At 42.1% G+C, this 20,243-nt stretch overlaps 1 protein-coding gene across 1 annotated transcript; it reads right to left on the reverse strand.

The window, feature by feature from the left end:
- Positions 1-9,121: 9,121 nt before the first annotated feature.
- Positions 9,122-17,868, reverse strand: LOC311327959 (uncharacterized protein). Its single transcript, XM_084461071.1, has 12 exons — positions 17,619-17,868; positions 16,073-16,184; positions 15,408-15,501; positions 15,234-15,288; positions 14,499-14,639; positions 13,330-13,490; positions 12,753-12,851; positions 11,942-12,087; positions 11,327-11,498; positions 10,465-10,577; positions 9,635-9,719; positions 9,122-9,350 (listed from the first exon to the last, which is right to left on the reverse strand). The coding sequence occupies exons 1-12, from the start codon at positions 17,728-17,730 to the stop codon at positions 9,291-9,293; spliced, it is 1,350 nt and encodes a 449-aa protein (XP_084317197.1). The 5' UTR covers positions 17,731-17,868; the 3' UTR covers positions 9,122-9,290.
- Between the last annotated feature and the right edge of the window lie 2,375 nt (positions 17,869-20,243).

The raw sequence follows: 20,243 nt of genomic DNA on the forward strand, positions 1-20,243 counted from the left end.
TAGTTACCATATGTTAGTTTAAAAGACAACCCACTTAAGCGAAGGCATATTTCCTTCCAACTTCAGGAAACAACTTTCCCCGGTTTGAGAACACGGATATGACGTCAACATCCTTCCCTTCGAGGCGTCATTTTTTTTCTCCCAACCAACTTCTGCCATAACCACGCCCATAGACCGCGGCGCGTGCAGCCAATCACAGACTTCCCCATGTGACAGTGCGTGTGTGTCGCCTATGGGATATCGTCTCAGTCATGATATACCTGGTGTAGGAGCCATAATGTTTATTTTGTTTGTGTATGTTTATATTTGGTTTATTGTTTATGAGCCTGCATAACTGCCTTTGTTTATTGTCTATTATTTTGTCATTGGGTTCCTCTAATTGTTGTGTGGGTGTGTCTACCTACAGGGTGTGGTTCTACCTACAGGGTGTGGTTCTACCTACATAACTGGAGGGAGGGCCTAGAACAGGTAGACAGAGAGAGGGGGTTAGTTGGCTCAGGATATTTTCTGTTGACCGTCATATTTACGTTTTCATTCATTTCTTTCAGTTTAGTTTAATATTGTTCTCCTTCTCATAAGTTGAAGTGCTATTTAGTTTGATTTAATAAAACCTTAAACGTCCTTTTTTGTCTGGACATGAATCTCTGAAACGAGTCAAACAGCAACGAGTCCATCTAAGCCTCTCAGCGACCCTATATTGTTTTGTTTAGAAGTCGCTACAATACCTGGGAAGTCACAAACAAAACAACAACAAATATAGAAAATTACATTTCATGTAGAAAATGCGTGTGAATGCTGAGCAGCTGAAAGACATTTGCTAAAATATTGCTCAAATGCATCACACTGCAAAAGATGGAAGATGAAAAACCTGGAAGCTGAAATGTCAAACAGGCAAATTCTGGAAGCTGAACTACTAAAGAAGCTAAGAACTGAAATGCATTGCTACAAAAGCTGGAAGATAAACTGTAATACTGTCAAAGCTGAAATATAGAATAAATGATGGAATGTATTGCTAACAAGCTTGTAAGCTGGAAATCCTGGAAGCTTAGCGGAGACGGGCAAAAATACATCAAAATGTATTTTGATACAAAATACTAAATACCCCTCAAATAAATACAAAATATTAGGGCCAGAAAATGTATCAAAATACAATACATGTATTTTGTATTTAAAATATAGGAAATGCTTTTCTTCTTTATATATATATATATATCATATGATATACACAGAGCTCTGGTACCCCATAAAAAGGGACAACAGTCACATAATGTCAGTGTAACTAAGCAAAGCTATTAAACACAACAGCTTGATTAATTATGTATACATATTTTTTATTAATGGGGGGAGCTCAAGTTTTTTTTCCATCATTTCAGGTAGTTTGTCTCTTAATGTACATGCTAAGTCAGAGACACACGTGAATGCAATGATTTCATGGGGTGAATACAAAAGAATAGCTAAAAACAACACATCTGTCCTGGGAATGATGGGAGCTGAAAATCATTTCTATTAAAAACGGTCAAACTGTAATTGTTGTAAGTTTGTATTGCACGCAAGGACTGGGTTAAGTGCTCGATAAGGTGATTTTACATTCTTGTTATGTGATTCATATCGTAAACGTCACCAGAGAATGCAGAAATTTGAAATGTGTTTGGGGAGGAGATAACCTCTGACCCCCAGCTGGAACCCTATGCCACCCCAGGTGAAACTTTCTAGAACAGCCTCTGCATCACTGGTGGGGGTGTTGCCTACATTGAGGGGCGGAAAAATATAACCCCTGCCCACATCCAAATCGAAACTTTGCCAGGCCCATCCCAAACCTGATAAAAAACACAGCCCCAAAACAGATCATTTAGTAGGCAACAACCACCTATCAACTATCAGCTAGGCCTCTCCTGCAGCTTTCAGGAGATTGAAGATGACCGCTGCAGCAACAAACACCCACGATATGATCCAGGTATCAGTCGTGCCTGGTCGTCCTGGTGGGAATGAAGATCCCTCTATCGTGATGGTACAGACGGACCCCAAAAAGCTCGAGAAATTCCGGAAGGGGCATCCAAAAGCACTAGGGGTAATAACTTTTTTTCCCCTCCACAATTAATTAGGCTACTGTAATAAATAATAATAATTTTTTACAGCTCACTTATCTGGCCCCCGGGTGATACTGTTTTTTTGCTTCCCTCTGGAATATGTAGAGAGTGAGTCGTATGCCCACCTCCCTTGTTCTCTGTAAAGCACATTGTGTTGCCTCTGGGTAGGAAATGCGCTATACAAATAAAGCTTTGATTGATTAATTGATTGATTGATTGATTGATTGATGAAGGCAACAATAGACTAGCCTACTAGACCAATATTATTGATGTGTCGATGTTTTCTTGCTGCAGACTGTACAGATCATGATTGGGATCGTAATGTTCACAATCGGAATTGCGATGGGTATCGATCCAGATACTTATAGTGTTGCCATTGGAACGTATTATTGGGGATCAATCATTGTAAGTATAATTCTTTTCCACCGTAATCCGTGAAGGCGCATAGGCCGATATTTTAAGGCTACATAGCCTATTTTCCACTTCCAGTGAGAAAGTAGATTCGCCTTAATGTCTATAATGTCTTGCTTTTTGTTTTAATGCTTTTAATGTCTCATGTAAAGCACCTTGAATTGCCATGTGGCTGAAATGTGCTATATAAATAAACCTTGCCTTAAACGAGAAAGATTGCATGGATTGTAAAAAGTGGATGTCAGGAAGGGCCACTAATTGATTCGTATGTCAACTTAAATGATTCTAAATGACAGACATGAGTAAATATTTCGGTTGATTAATATTTACCGTAAGTGACTTTTCGTTAGGGAGTGACTCTAGGTTTCGGTTTCCAAATGACGCACAGTCATTCCAGTAGGCTAACTCGGCCTTGAAGGAGTAGTAAAGGAAAAATCATGTTTAGCCCTGTTTTAAGGTTACTTATGATCATATACAATGGTTCAGATCAAAACGTTGACAAAACTAGCACTTTTGAGAAAGTCTGATAATTGCTCTACCACCGTTTTGGTCATACAATGGATGTGGGTGGGCACCGTGAAAAATCATTCAAAAACACTGTTCAACACTCAATTTCAAAGACAATAAATTATTATATTAGGAACCTTTATTTGCTATCCTCAGAAGCTATGCATACTTTGTCCAGTCTTTGTGGGATGGCTCTCAATGAAACATGAAATAAAAGCTAAAACTTTTGAGATCTATTGTGAAACGTCACATTGATACACTGTAGGAAAGCTCATAACCTAACGACTGAATGATGAGGTCATTTATTAGGCCTGCCTTGTCCTAATAACGTTATTCTATTCCCATAGTACATTGTCGCAGGTTCTCTCGCTATTGCAGCGGACAACAACCTAAACAAATGTCTGGTTAGTATCAACCTGTCTTTAAACACACACACACACACACACACGCACACACATGTAAAGGCACCTCGTCGGCACAACTCCACTTTTGTTGTATATTTTCTTGGCACAAAGATACTATTTTCAAACATAAAGATTCGTATAGCAGCCACATAGTCTATCAAAACACTTGTATTTAGTATACTGGTAAAGGAGTATTATGTGCTAGTATTTCACTACAGTAACCAATCCTATCTATCATACACCAGTCCTGGGCTCAGATCCCCTTCCCCTCACCCTAACCCGGGTCCGTATCCTTTTCCTACCCCCACCCTGACCCCTGCCTCTATCTGGGCCCAGGCACACTCACACACACATACATACACCAGTGTTTGCCATGTCTCTCCTATGATGTTATTAGCCTCTCTTACTCTGAAAATGTAATTTAATGTAATGTATTGCTTTATAAATGTTCTTAGCCGGTAGACAAACATACTCCAGGAGCTTGCTCGATCGCCTTGTTGAGAGAATTTTTTACAGCTCACTTATCTGGCCCCCTGGGTGATACTGTTTTTTTTGCTTCCCTCTGGAATATGTAGAGAGTGGGTCGTATGCCCACCTCCCTTGTTCTCTGTAAAGCGCATTGTGTTGCCTCTGGGTATGAAATGTGCTATACAAATAAAGCTTTGATTGATTGATTGATTGATTGATCTCTCCCTCAGGTGAAGGCTACGCTGGGTATGAGTGTGATTGCTCCCGTTGTTGCAGGCATATGCATCATTTCGTTTTCTTTAGATACTGCTGGAGCACGCAGGTGGTATTGGACGGAAGAGGTAAGACCACACATCTGTTTTAATAGAATATTTCGGACATGTGTTGCTAAAACTGATTGCAAGTTGATTTTGATTGGTTTAAAGAAATACAGCGTTTTTCCTGTATGACAGAATGATAATCGGGTGTAGCCGGACTCTCAAGCATCTTAATACTGTTTTTTCCTCCTCAGAGGAAAACCCAAGGAATTGCATGTGTCATGTTGCTTCTCTCACTACTGGAGTTCTGCGTCTCCATCACCATGTCAGCGTTTGCCTGCAAGGCCGCTTGCAATTCACAACAAGTAAGCCTTGTTCAACTGTTAGAGAAAGACGTTTACAGTTACAGTGCCGAACGATGTGCTTCCCACTGTAGGTCTATGCCTTGAAATACTGGAGTCCACCGTGTTCTTTGACCAAAAGAGAAAATGTCTTTCTTTTAGCAGGTGTTTTACATCAGGAGGGAGTTACTTGAAAGCGACCTTGTAGCTGAAGGCAACAGATCCACCCCTCTGCTGGATCATCAGGTACAGTGTAGCAACCGAAGGTTTAACAGTAAAAAGATTCCCCCGTGTGACTGTAAACGCTAGACTAGCGCATCTCATTCATGTTCTCCGATCTTGTGTTCTCACGCTGTAGGTTGAGGGGAACCCAAAAGCCCGTGAAGGAGCCCGTTCTGATGCTTGTGTTTATTTGGACGATCAGCCCCCTGAATACTTGCCCTGAGAAGCTGCCTTACTGACTCATCTAGACCGTGAAAGTGGATCACATCACTACAGTTCTGAGGTCCTTACACTGGCTTCCTGTCTGTCAAAGAATTGACTTTAAAATACTGCTGTTGCTTTATAAAGCACTGAATGGTTTAGGGCCAAAATATATTTCTGATCTGCTGCTGCGTTATGAACCATCCAGACCTCTCAGGTCGTCTGGCACAGGCCTGCTTTCTGTCCCTCAGAGTTAAAACAAAACATGGAGAAGCAGCGTTCAGTTTTTATGCTCCACATATCTGGAACAAACTTCCGGAAAACTTATTGAACCTTTATTTAACCAGGTAAAAGAAGCTTGAGCTCAAATTTTTTTCGAGCAACGCCTGACCAAAATGGCGGCTTAAAAAAGAGCATGCAGTAGCCAGGCGGGGGGAAGGGGTACGAGGGAGGAAGGGTGGGGGGTACGAGGGAGGAAGGGTGGGGGGGGGGGGTTATAGGGGATTGCTGTAGAATGTTCAATAAGAATGTTCTTTTAATTCAAGACTGAAGACGTTCCTAATTATTCATTCATATACTACACTATAACTTAGTTATTCCTGTATTTTATCTTTATATATACTGTACTGTAGTTATTCCTGTATTTTAACTTTTCTGCATTGTTTTAAATATCATTTTTTGCATTTCATTTTATATGACCTTTTGTGTTGCACTTTGTCTTGATGCTTTTAATGTCTCATGTAAAGCACTTTGTATTACCTTGTTGCTGAAATGTGTTAAACTTGCCTTACCTTACGTCTCATGTTTATATCATGTGCTTCTTTTTAAAAAATGTTGATTAATTTGAAAGTTACCAAACACATAGTCATTTCTCTAATCAAAATCACATGGCCTTCATCAACAGACGAGGATAAAAAAAAAAACAGATGATAATCTACATTCATAACATCCAGTGACAAAAGATCTCTCACAGCAAGTTTGAACTCCCGACCTTTGGCTTGGGAGTCAGGCGCTTTATCCACTACACCACCGAGGATCTGGAGGATGTGCAGTGACCTAGAGCTTTTGTTTTGGTGGTCTTTGACCACTGCCTGTTGCTACCGTCAACCTTTAAAGGAAATGTACTGTACCATTTGGAATCACCGGTGTTAATCTTACCGATGTCTGGGGCGTCCCGGTAGCTCACCAGGTAAGGCACGCACCATATGAAGACTAGTCCTTTGCGCGGCGGACCCGGGTTTGATTCCCGGCTCGGGTCCTGTGCCACACGTCCTCCTCTCTCTCCCACATTTCCTGTCTCTCTACACTGTCCTATACCATTAAGAAAAGCCCTAAAAATAAAAACATCTTACCGATGTCTTTGTATATTGCCAACATTCAAGGTCACTCATCAAAAACCAACATTCGATATACATAAAAAAAATATTGAATAATATATGCTTTTATTATGATATAATCTAGAACGAGACAAACAATGTTGGAAAATCAAGTACAAAACATGTATTACTGGTTATGAACTTGGAGGGACATGATTGCTTGGAACAAGCGTGATGCTGATACATGACATGATGGACATGGGGTATTGAAGTTATACCAGGAAAGTACATACACACAAGCAGTACACTTATGAACTAGTATACAGTATAAAAACTAAAAATCTATCAAGAGAAAGGTGACTGCAGAAAATGACTAGGGGCAGTGCTGCCCGCCACAACTGGCTGAAGAAATGCTTTTTCTAACAAAAATACAAATTCAATCACATTTTAGTAACATTGTTAAAGGATTAACATGGTGGTTCAATATAACACTTTCCAGGTATCTTTAGGCAACAACAAAACACATGTGTTTAACTATTTCAGAATTCATCCATACAAATTCTTTTAAAACATGTTTTTAGAGGTCTGAATCTGCCACTCAAAAAGTTCACTCACTCAAAACTGGGCGTGATTCATAACAACTGATTGACAGTTCTCTGAGCAAATGACCAACTGGAATCATTATGATTGACAGGCGTGTGCCCCGTTACCATAGCTACCACCGCTCCGAGCTAAACAACACAAGAGCTAGATCGCGCAACAGCCAGATCAATAGCCATTTTTCTAGCTGCTAGGGGCATTTACAAAGTCCTTAATATTATATTAACCCCCAAACATTATAAAGATACACGCTGCCTAACAGGCCGTATCCTCGAATTTGCATTAGGCCAATTTGGGAAAAGTACGATAAAAGTATAACGACGACACGTCTCCCCCGCGACAGAGGAAAAGCACCCTGCAGCCGGCCACGCAAGCTTGGAGGCTTGGGCTATTAGACTTATAGCTTTCAGCCAGCTACGAACAGTATAGACCTAGTTAGTCAAATAATTGCAACTGTGGGTCTTACCAGAAGACAGATCATTTGCGCTGTGAAACCGACATAACATCCGCATTGTTCACCAGTCTAACGTTATTTATCTTAGTAGGTGTCCAACAAAGCCAGTTGAACACTGAAACGTTACTGTTCTGGGAACATCTGTCAGTTGTGGTGATATAAAGGAATTGAGTGGAATACCACCGCAATAACTGATTATTAGTCAGATCAATTCAATCATTATAGCTTGTTTCATATACAAAGGCAACACAATGTGCGCTTTACAGAAAGGGGGAGAGGATGTAGCCTACATGTAGCCTACTTATCCTACCCCGAATTATGTGGGAGACTGCATGCGTTTGGAGAGATAGCGGGCCGTGCACCACGACTCCGTGAGCGCAGCGGTCAAGGGGTATAGCCTACTCCGGAGTCTGGAGACTAACAGGTCATGCAGTCAATAGATCTCGTTTTGAATGTTATTGTAATGCCCTCTGGTTATAATAGAATATATCTACTGGAGCTGTTTAATCCCAAAATGCGCAATGCTTCCTGAAGTTGGGTCGGATCGAGGTGCTGGGATGATCAACATTATGTGGAGCAGATGCCACAGTGATGATAAGGTTTACACAACTTTCAGAATGTTTTGCAGAATTACAATTATTTAGAGTTGTAAATTATGAAAGGAACATAATAACTTGACTTAATATCTTCACCTCCACCCACCCTGAAATGTAGTCATAATTTTAGCACAATAGCCTCTATATGCGCATCACAACGCTGCAACATACAAGACCTTAGGACAAACGATTCAGTACACAGCAGGTGTGTTTGATCAAGTTCAAATGTGAGAATAAATAAATGACAAAAACCCGCACGGGTACTGTAGGACTACGTCTTTATTTTCCGAGGTAATTGTTGCGCATACAACATGACATTAAATTAAGACATAGGCTACTTTCTCATAAAACAGGGCGGTGTTGTAACATTTATAATATCATTAGGTGACATTGGCTGCAACCTGTCCTCCAGGACCTGCACACCTCCAGAGCCCTGAAGGGACCTGGACCTCCCGAGTCCCAGTATTGGAAATGTAGTGATCTGGCTACAAGAAAAGGGGACAAATTATAAAAGCGATTAGTAATAGCATCGATATAGGCTAACGTTACCAAAAGCAAATGCATTGAGAGCTAACGTTAGCATGCTAAGATAATTAACACAGCTAGCTGACATTCCAAACATTAGGCTAGCTAACGTCAACATGCTGGATAAAGACAGATAGCTAGCTGGATCAGACAGCTTTTTAAAAACTGTTGCCAATTACAGCTAACGTTATGGTTCGTTTATCTAACATTAGCTAGGTTGGCTACTAATCAGACACGATCATGGTAAAAACTTCCCAATTTGTATGACAACCACAAATACAATTAGGCCTATAAAATGTACAAATTATATTAAAATAAGAGGTGGTCATCATTGAGACTGCAACTATTCAATTGTTCTCAAGATGAGAAAAGGTTCAGAACTACCTTACCATGTTCGATAGATGGTGAAACGGCGCAGACAGGTTTCTGTTGGAGGCGGGTGTAGGGGAGTGGAGGCGGGATTTTCAAACTTTAGGGTGACGCCAAGAATGGGAAAAACGTCACGAATTCGGAGTATTTTTACCCCGAGTCAAATTGCACTGAAAATGTTACGCTTCCAGTTTCTCAAAAACGACAAAACGGATAGATTTAATGTTTTTATTGTGTTTCTTCAATGTCCTATTGTGCAAATAGCACGTTCAAACTCAAAAAAAGTGAAAATCACCATGTTAATCCTTTAATAACTTGTATTACATCATGAGGGTCTAGTTCGGACGTATTGAAGCCTGAACTCCCTCCAGAGGTGAAATACAAAATAATCATACTTTATAAAATATACTTGTTCATCCTGCTTGTTATTAGCGATGTATAAATTAGAAATTCGTCATTAATTCCCCAAACCGTACAGTACAAGAGTATTAAGTGTTTACAGTAGAAGACGTTGAGGTGCCCAAACCCTTTTCTATAAGTCCATGTCTTGGTCACCCACGCTCTGGCGGAGGTATTCTTCATAAAGCTTTTTCTACAGGACAGGGAGAGATACACAAAGTAAGACAACTGGAACTGACTGCCCACTGCGTACTACTGCACTCGTACATACACACACACACACACACACACACACACACACACACACACACACACACGTACACACACATGTACACACACACACACAGGTTCTGTACATACACACACATGCAGGTATGTACACACAGGTACACACACACAAGGGTATGTATGTATGTATGTATGTATGTACACACACACACACACACACACACACACACACACACACACACACACTACCTTCTTGGTCTTGACCACGTCTTGCACATATTCCAGCTTCTCCTGAAGCTGCCTCTTCTGTCTGCCAGAGAGAGTCGGCCTCGTCCTGCAGAGTTGGAGACAAAGACTAAACTATTCGCATACGATCGCAAAAGAATGCCGAGTCGCATTATTGCACGAATGGGAAAAGAATATCTATGATAGACAGTGAGAAACATGATCAACTTAAAAGTGTAGAGACATGAAAGCTAAACAGATGGCAACACAATCTTGTTGACTGATTAAAGGAGTAGATTGTAGTATTATAAGCCCGGTTATAAGGTTATTAACGATCATATACAACGGTCCATATCACACATTTGACAGACTGTGCACCAAGGTTATTATAGTTAACGAAAACTTACTAAAAAACGAAAACTAGGTGTGAAAAAACATTTTAGTTAAGTGAAATAAAAATAAAAACTAGGCTTTACAAAAAAACGATAACTTACTAAAACTGTATTGTGTGTTTACAAAACTAACTAAAATAAACTAAAATTGTAGAGAAAATGTCCTTAGTTTTAGTCTTTTTCATTCCATACATAAGCCTAGTATTTTGGGTGGATATGAAATCTATCCTAAGCATTATCAAAAAATAAAAAATAAACTAGCAAATCTGCTTTAAAAACTAATTACAACTAAACTGAAATTGAACACAAAAAGTTAAAACGATATAAAAATAAAAACTAATGAAAAAAGCAAAACTATTATAACCCTGCTGTGCACTCGAGTTAGTTCTCATTATTCAAGTCACAGCTAAATCATAGCATTGTGTAGGTCATCCCTCTATGCTGCCCGAGATGACCTCTCACCTGAAAAAGAAGCGAGCGAGGATGAGGAGGATGAAGGAGAGGAAGACCAGGCCGCCACAACTGTACAGCTGTTGCTCCACAGACATGGCGTCAAAGACCTTCGCCACAGGGGTCTGGAAATAAGAGTCGAGACAATATTTGTGCAGTGGGTATCGGAGGGGTTGATTTTGCGGTCCTTCTTGATTTCGGTGTGCTGGGACTACTGCCTCTTGTGGTGCCAACAGAGAGATGCAGGCCAACATCGGGAGGGAGGGAGGGAGGGAGGGAGGAAGGGAGGGAGAGAGGGAGGGAGGGAGGGAGAGAGGGAGGGAGGGAGGGAGGGAGGGAGGGAGGGAGGGAGGGAGGGAGGGAGGGAGGGAGGGAGGGAGGGAGGGAGAGAGGGAGGGAGGGAGGGAGGGAGGGATAACCCGACAAACGCTATACTAGCTGCACGGCTGGCCAGCCACGCACAAAAAAACTCACATGCAATTACCGTTTATTGGCATAGGTCGCAGCAAAGACAATGAAACTGAAATCTTCAAGATGGCCACTTTAAGGTCGATTTGTCTGCACCTGTACTGGACGCATGCTGCTGCCAGCATTTCTCACTCTCTCATTGCAAGAAGTATTTTATTGTATTGCACTTTATTTCAGATTGCTATTCTTGCACTTTGCCTTCACCACTAGATGATGCTCTTAGTCACTTGTTTTAGAAAGAAGATGCACTTGTGAGTTCTGGGAAGTAGTAGCACATTGGCTCTTCCTACGTTAAATGCAATTATTGTTAGTCGCTTTGGATAAAAGCGTCTGCTAAATGACTAATGTAATGTAAAGGACCGTAAACACACCCCCCCACCACCACCACCCAGAAAACCCCACTCACCAGGTAAAGAGAAAGCACCTCGGTGCCCTGGTCACCCAGAACCACCTCCAGCAGCTCTCTGGACAGACTGCCCAGCAGCAGAAGAGCCATGAGGAGGAGCGGCACGCTGAAGCCCAGGAGAGCCAGCAGGCAGCCCTTACAGCGCGCCCGCCGGTTCTCCACGCTGGTCTGCCTGAGGGAGGGGCAACGGGGAGGGGGGTGGGGGGGCAGCAGGGGTCCAACATGATGAATAATAACAACGACAACTGGCCCCGCAGTGGTGGAACGAACTGCCCACTGACGTCAGGACAGCAGACTAGTAAGTAAGTAAGTAAGTAAGTAAGCTTTATTTATATAGCGCTCTTCACAGCACGGATGCCCAGAGTGCTTTACAGTAATACATTAAAATGGCAATACAACACGAGACAAGATTAAAACAACACAGAACAGAAAAAAACAACATTGCGAGCAGCAAGGTGTTATAGATGGCCGAAGGCCTGCCTGAACATGTGTGCCTTAAGAAGTTAGACTGTTACTGGTAACGGACGGTGTTGTCATGGGTTTATTAGTCGGTGGGGAAGAATCCACAGTGTGACATCCCTAGTGTCTGTCCGTCTGTGGATAGGGGGGCGTTACCTGTCTTCACCAAGAGTATCAACAACGGCCTCGGTGATGAGTTCACAGTCCTTCTCCAGGGAGTTCAGGGTGTTCTGGACCGTCTGGTTGATGGTCTTCTCCACGGTGCGACAGACATCCTCGATCTGGTTCACACAGCGGCTTGGCTGGGGGGGAGCAGAGACAGGGTAGGACAGGCCTAAAGCCTCGGGTTGAATCCCAAATAGACACGTTCGCGGAATAATTTTCAGTACATTTTTATTTATCTTTTGTCAGTTTCAAGTTATTTCAGTGACCACCATTGTGGGGTTTTCTTTCTTTAACGGAAGGGTACCAACAATTGTCTGTATATACATCGGTATAGTATGTATGTGTGTGTGTGTGTGTTTGTGTGTGTGTGTGTGTGTGTGTGTATTCATAGACATAGTTAGGTCCATAAATATTCAGACAATTTTCATCACCTTGGTTCTGTACACCACCACAATGGATGTGAAATGAAACATGCGATATGTGCTGTAAGTGCAGTCTCAGCTACCACCACCAAACCAACAGCCCCAACAAACCAGCCCCCATTCCAATAGGGGCCCGGACGTTTAAAAAATAATAAAATAAAATAAATAAAATAAATAAAATAAATAAAATAAATAAAATAAATAAAATAAATAAAATAAATAAAATAAATAAAATAAATAAAATAAATAAAATAAATAAAAATAAACAAACAAACAAAAACAAACAAACTGTGTAGCAGCCCCATGTCATTAGAACTAAAATCCCTAGTAGGCTTCTTAACACTGAACCATCCAATTGTGCGTGCGGTTATGGAGCCTACCTTGTTGGGGTTGGGGATGTAGATGGTGGGCATGTCGAAGCCACACTTGTTCAGACCCGGACGCTTGCAGAGCTCCTGGACAATCTGCATCATCACTCTCTGGCAAGGAAAACAAAAAAGCATGGCGGGCATTACATGTGTGTGTTTACCTGTCCGTCACCCTCCCCCAGTCATGTAGGCCTACACCGCATGTGTGTAGATTTGTGAGTGTGTCTGTGTGTGTGTGTGTGTGTGTGTGTGTGTGTGTGTGTGCGCGAGTGAGAACGAGTACCTGTCTGTCGGACTCTCCCCCAGTCATGTAGGCCTTTACACCGCATGTGTGTAAATTTGTGTGTGTGTGTGTGAGAGAGAGAGAGAGAGAGAGAGAGAGAGAGAGAGAGAGAGAGAGAGAGAGAGAGAGAGAGAGTGTGTGTGTGAGAGAGTGTGTGTGTGTGTGTGAGTGTGAGTGTGTGTGTGTGAGAGTGTGTGTGTGTGTGTGTGAGTGTGTGTGTGTGAGTGAGTGAGAGAGTGTGTGTGTGTGTGTGTGTGTGTGCGTGTGTGTGAGTGTGTGTGAGTGTGTGTGTGTGTGTGTGTGTACCTGTCTGTCGGACTCTCCCCCCGCCTCGTCAGCCTTGCTGAGGTAGAAGCGCAGCCGGTCGCCGTGCTTCTCGTTGAGTCTCTCCACGATGTTGAGGGTGCGCTTGCACAGCGCCTGCCCCATGGGGTCGAAGAAGACCAGGATGAGGTCGCACAGCTCGCCTGGGGGGGGGGGGGGGGGGGCAGCGAGAGGAGGAGGGTTCGAGGGGCACTGTTTAGAGATGATTTGTATACAAATCAAAACTTTATTTCTATAGCGCATTTCATACAGAGGCGACACAATGCGCTTTAGAGAGAGCAATGGGAGGGTGGGCGTAGGTCCCACCCCTACATATTCCAGAGGGAGGCAAAAAAACAGGTACCCCAAGTCAGTGGTTCTCAACTGGTGGAGCCTCAGAACCCACATTTTTCCTCATCATGAGGTCGCGACCCAAATTTATTCCACAGCACTCAAATTTATTCCACAAAAATAGAAAAAGTCTGTGACACATAACACAACATTGTCCCACGCTAAGGTTAGCCCACTTCCTGTCATGTCTCGTCAATAAATTATTGAAATTATTGAATTGAATTGTGTGTCCTGCAAAATAAAAACCCAACATTTTCTCTATAAATATATATATATTTTAAAATCCCTTAAAAAAGAAAAGAAAAGGGAAACCGCCCACGAGGCCGCGACCCAATCAAGACGGCTCCGCGACCCACCAGTTGAGAAACGCTGCCCTAAGTCATATTCAGTAGCTTGATAGATAGATTAGCACCCGATTGGCCCCTTTCTGACAGAAAAGAGAGCAATAGGCTGAAGAGTGGAGCTCTAACAAACACACAAGCTGTGTTGGGAATCGCTCCCTCGTTCCCTCACTCCCTATTCCCTAGATAGGGTTCACCATGTAGTGAACTACCTAGGGAACGGAGAAAATGTAGGGTACATGCACTGTTCCCTGCAAATCAAGGTGAATTGTGGGTAATAAATAGTGGACTATATAGGGGAACGAAAATTCTGTGGAGAATTCGGACACTACAAACAAAATGGCTGACGCCCTATATAGTGAATAGGAAGGGAACGCAAATTCTGTGGAGAATTCAGACACTACAAACAAAATGGCTGACGCCCTATATAGTGAATAGGGAGCGATTCCGAACACGGCTCCGGTGCTCCGGTGGACCCACCCAGCCACATGATGGCCTGGTCCACGTCGAAGGGGTACTTCATGTCCCCGTCCACCAGGCCTGGCGAGTCGACGAACGTCACCAGGCTGAAGCGCTTCTGCCGCGACGTGCACACCTCCGTGCTCAGGTACTCGGACACGCCTGCGGGATGAGTGACGGTTACCGACACACGGAGAGGGTGTGTGTGTGTGTGTGTGTGTGTAGGGGGGGAGGGGGTTGTGGGACAGAGGTAGAGAGAGATACACATAAAGGAGAAATGAAGAGAGAGCCGGAAAAGCCAAAAGCGGAAAAAGAGTGTGAATGAGTAGACCAGTAAAGGTTTAAAGGCAATATCTTATGATCATCAAATTAGGCTACTGATCAACAATACAGACAATTGACCTTATTCACATGGCGGCCATTTCGCTCTTACGTCACGCTCAGGGTGGCCGAATGCGGAAGTATCCATAGACCATATAGTAGTTTGTTATAAAAATAACACTTCAAGATTCGAAATAGTCAGAAATAACATCCAGAATACACGACTGGAATTATAAACTCATGATTACTGGACTCTGTTTTTCACCGTGGTAGTTTTCAATGTGACTTTTGAAATGGCCGCCGTGTGAATAAGGTCAATTGTGGGCGTACATGTTTGAACAGACAGACTGTCAGCCATGTTGCTTTTGCCAATCCACCCCCATCGGCTGATGGTTAAAGCAACATGGCTGACAGCGATTAGAAAAGGAAACTCACCCTTGAACTCTTGCAGAGGTTTGAAGTGGGGATAGAGATGGAGGGTGGCATTTCCCTAAAAGAAAATATACATAAATATAAAAGAACAGACAATAAGGCAGATGAGAGATTTCATCTTGCATTGAGCATGTGTACATGACACTCTGCAATCAATTATGGCATTAGCCTTCTTACTGTGAGAGACTCTCTCTTGCGCCCACTAGTGACGAAACTGAAGCCTTGCGTCTCGATGGCCACTCCCGTGCGCTGGATATGCTCCTCCACGTACCTGAGACCAAGTGACAGCTCTCGTCAGCTCTCTGACGACCACAAACACATCATAACATCCACATCTAAAATGGCTCTCAAATAACAAGAGCCATCTAGCAACAAACCAGCGAGACGCCCTGTGAGAGAAGCTGTATGACCCCTCCAGGACCCTAAAATGGGCTGATAAGATTGAGGCGGACCCCTCGCATCCTGGACACGGGTCTCTTTGACCCACTCCCCTCTGGCACACAAGAGAAGGGTGTTTATCTTATTATCTGACTCTGGGGAACATGGCAAATAAGCCAATTTCCCCAAAGGTCGGTGTGTTCCTTTAAGAAATCCTTAACTTAGTTGGTGAATGAGGCACATTGTTCGTCAGTATCTGATAATTGAGCGTGCAGAAAACAGTTGAAATAGAGGTAGAAGGAAAGGGGTGGCACAGCTGGAGGTGGGAGAGCATCTTATTCTAAGGGCAGGGGCATGTGTAGCTTGCAAGGAGAGAGTAATTATACCACCAGTATGATACTATGGATTTTGGCACAAATGCACCCTCATTCCCACTTGAAAGTACAGCAGTAACGTGGCATTACCAGTTGATGAAGGAGCTTTTCCCAGCTGAGTGGTTGCCCATCAGCATGACGGTTATCTTCTTCCGAGGTGGAAGCAAAGTTACACCAACCGACTGGGCTATCGATATCAGTCCTGGGTGAAGAGAAAGCAGAGTCCACCATCATCATCATCATCAGCTACTTCAGTTTATTACACCAGAAATATTCTATGACGTGGAGCATGTAGTTTTTATGCTCCACATATCTGGAACAAACTTCCAGAAAACTGCAGGTCTGCCGTTAACTCTTGGTTCTTTTAAAACAAGCCTGAAGACTTTTCTTTTTGCCACTTTCTAAGAGGAGTTATGTTTATCAGTATACTGCACTGTGACTTTTATTCCTGTATTCTATTTGTCCTGCTTTTTGTTTAAATGTCTATAATGACTTGCTTTTTGTTTTAATGCTTTTAATTTGTCCTGCCTTTTGTTTTAAATGTCTATAATGACTTGCTTTTTGTTTTAATGCTTTTAATTTGTCCTGCCTTTTGTTTTAAATGTCTATAATGACTTGCTTTTTGTTTTAATGCTTTTAATGTCTCATGTAAAGCACCTTGAATTGCCCTGTGGCTGAAATGTGCTATATAAATAAACTTGCCTTCCCTTGCCTATGAGGAGCGAATTCAGTGCACTTATCCACTAACTACCTTTTAGCTAACGTTGACTATCTGATTTTCTGGCATACCACCAAGCATCGAATGGCAAGTGAACGTTAGAGTAGCTAGATACATATTATCTCCGTCAGAAACTAGTTGGCGTAGCATAGCCACCTTTAGCAACCAACAAGTATTAAAGGTACCCAACGAAACGTGAATCAAAACAATCCGTTCTTTGTTTATTTTCGATTTCCTCGATTATATGGTTCCTTGTAGTCTAATAAACATGTTGAATCACTTGAATGTCTTTCCTACCTTGTAATTTCTTCGCAAAATGATATTTAGCTAATGTTTTGAAAACAACAAAGATGTGTGAAACGTCACTTATGTGCTCCGTGTATTGACGCGATGACGTAGTACGCGATTTTCGGGGACCACCTTCTCAAATTTGCTCTAGAGCGCATACTAGTGGTCAAAAACTACATTGGGTACCTTTAAAGTTACCATCTAGCAAACGCTAGCTGACATTAATGGCACTTTAGAGGAGTTAGCCTAACTTTAGCTATAGCCACAGATGTCTAGCTAGCTGACAGATGTCTGCTACGTACGCTAATGATTGCATGTAGAATTAGCAAAGTTAGCTAAATTAGCAGTTAGCTAATCCATCCATGGTCCCGGGCACCGTTAGGCTAGCTAGCACTAGCTTATGGTGCATTCGTTTATAATTGGGAGGTGGCACATTGCGACTTGCCACCTCCGACCACAAACGAACGCACCCTAACTTACAAGCTAACACTGGCCAGTTTGAAAGCTGCTCAGCTACCTAGCTAACTAGCCATACACGCAATGTGTTGATACTAATAATGTAGCTAGCGAGTAGGTTAAATAGGTTAGCTAGCTATACTTATATATATATATAATAACCATTCAACTCACCACTATCAGCATCGATGTACAGTTGGTGACAATCTCTCAGGATCCTCTCATCACAGGACACGCTGAGAGAGTCCGCGTTCGCTGCACTCCGGTTCTTCACTTTCCCAGACATTACGAACCGTGTACACGGTTAGACTGACCCAATATATCTAACCCTAACCCTAACCGTACAGTAGAAATAGTCTAAATGTGGAATTGTTTAATTAAACGGTCCGATAACGGTCTCGACAAAATTTGAATCCACCCGGTCAGTTCGTGAACCGGTTGGCCACGTCGGCTTCCCTACGGTGTGCGTAGGGGCTTCTGGGTAGTGTAGTTTTTCAAGAAGCGTTATTTTCAAGTGGCACTCGATGCCAAGTGAAGCGATCCTAAGACAGTATTATTTACCGTTTACACGGATAAACTGACCAAGATATATGTGGTTTTCGTTGTACGGTTGTCAGCTATAAATAATATAATATATAATAATAATTAGAAATAGTCTAAATGTGGAATTGTTTGATTTAACGGTCCTCAAGCCCCTCGAGAAAATTTTGGCCACGTCGTCTACTCTACGTCACTAGCCGGGATGCGTAGGGGCTTCTGGGTAGTGTAGTTTCAAGAGGCGTTATTTTCAAGTGGCACTCGATGCCAAGTGAAGCGATCCTAAGACAGTATTATTTATTTTCATAGGTTTAGTCCATGAATGGCCACTCACCACAAAACACATTTTTACACGTAATGTAGACACTCAACCAACAAGCAACATTTCAGTGAGATATAGGCCAACTTGTTTTTAAATAAATGCATCTTCTTCCAAACATTAAGCAAAGTTTCACTTGTTCCATTGACAGATTTCTGATTAGGCCTACAACCAAAAACACCTTAATGTTTAAGATTCCTTGAAAGACGATTAATTGGTTGTGATTAAAGATTAAAGGTGATTGTAATGCCAATCAGCCTTCATAAAGGGAAGGAATATACATAATCATTAGACTGATACTTGATATGCTCGATTAGAGATCTAATTGATTGGATGCCCAATTATCCCTGAATTATTGATTTGTGTCACAATGCTGAAGGACAGCGTGTAAACACAGGACGAGTGGAGAGATTGAAAATAATGTTTTTAATAGAGAAAATAACCCAAGTGGGAGACAAAGAACGAAGGTAACTGAGCCGGAATGCATGTGAGGATTGAATGACCAACAGACACTGCAAATACAGGTGCAGATAATCAACAGCAGGTGAACCCACTGTGTTCAGTCCACAAGTCCCAGCTACAGCCTCCTTGACTGCCCCCTGCTGGACACTCTTGGTCCCACCGGTGCAGTCCTGACTAAAGATATTTGGACAGTGACTGGAGAAAATGACATAGGCTACATTGAGCATTGTCAAGCCAGCCGCAGGAAAGTAAATCTGTATAATTATAAAAATAAAATAAAATTTTTTAAAATAAAAAAAAATCACACTATAAAAGTTTATTTCATTTCTTAATTGGTGTCTAGGTATGGAAATTGATTCTAAACACATGAATTATGGAGCCACTACTTCTGTCATTTGTGCATTATGTATCTGAATATCAAATTGTCCCTAAAATTCCAGCACATTTGAAAACAACATTATGAATGTATTACCTCATAGTACATGTTTAACACCTGACAATTTCAGATGAGGATTGAATCTTAATATAAACAACCTACTCGGTTACTCTGTTACTGCTATTTCATACCCTTCTTCCAATCCTCCATACTTGCCTGAAGCATGCACTTCTCCGTGAAGATTTAAAAGTATAATACTAGTGCAACAAGTAAGAACGCGTACTACAATCCTGTATAAATCCAAGTGGATAAGTAGATAAGCCAAAGAAGCTCAGTGCAGGTGATGAAAAAAAGCATAGAAGCAAGCATTCTTTACACTTCAGCCTACAGTACGGCTGCGATCTTCTCATACACTGTACAATGGATATGCACATACAACATTACATGGCTGGCAAGTACATAAGTGTCATATAAATTAATAGAATATATTCCTTGATGAGGTCACACTCTACTCTCACATTCCAATGGCGGAGGTGCATAAAGATTTTGCATTGTCAAATCAATCAATCAATCAATCAATCAATCAATCAATCAATCAATCAATCAATCAATCAATCAATCAATCAATCAATCAAAGCTTTATTTGTATAGTTATATATATATATATATGTATATATATAACTGCCATTAAAGGACTATGCTCGTTTTTGACAACCTGGACCTTATTTACGACATATTATAAGAAGTTTGACTCACCGAGATCACTTTTGTGTTGTTCGGAGGCCTGTAGAAGAAATTTAAAATCCAGCGCGAGCCAGTATATCCATGTAATGGCGGCGCACGGGGCATAGGGAATGCAGCTTCTCAAAATCCATTTTCGGCCGCTAAACGGTTGTTTTCATCAATCACATTGCATGAATCGACAGTTGATATTCCTCTACGCGAGCCATTCTTTCGGTTTTCAAATACGTGGTCTGTAGCCACTGTAATATGATCTTTACAAGCCTCTCCCCCACTTGCTCCAGCACGCATGCGCACAGGCCAGCGCGCAGCCTGCTATTCTCCGGCTCACATTCTCTGCGCTACGATCGTAGTTGGTGCCGAG

This window comes from Borostomias antarcticus (genome assembly GCF_949987555.1).
Source record: "Borostomias antarcticus genome assembly, chromosome: 35".
Classification (NCBI taxonomy): domain Eukaryota; kingdom Metazoa; phylum Chordata; class Actinopteri; order Stomiiformes; family Stomiidae; genus Borostomias; species Borostomias antarcticus.

Bases quoted from the DNA above. Each gene is read 5' to 3' on its own strand.
- LOC311327959 (XM_084461071.1), bottom strand. From the start codon at position 17,730: ATGTCTGGGAAAGTGAAGAACCGGAGTGCAGCGAACGCGGACTCTCTC. The intron at 15,289-15,407 runs GTAAGAAGGCTA...ATTTTCTTTTAG, and splicing joins GCAAGAGAGAGTCTCTCACA to GGAAATGCCACCCTCCATCT. The intron at 12,852-13,329 runs GTACACACACAC...TTTCCTTGCCAG, and splicing joins GGGGAGAGTCCGACAGACAG to AGAGTGATGATGCAGATTGT.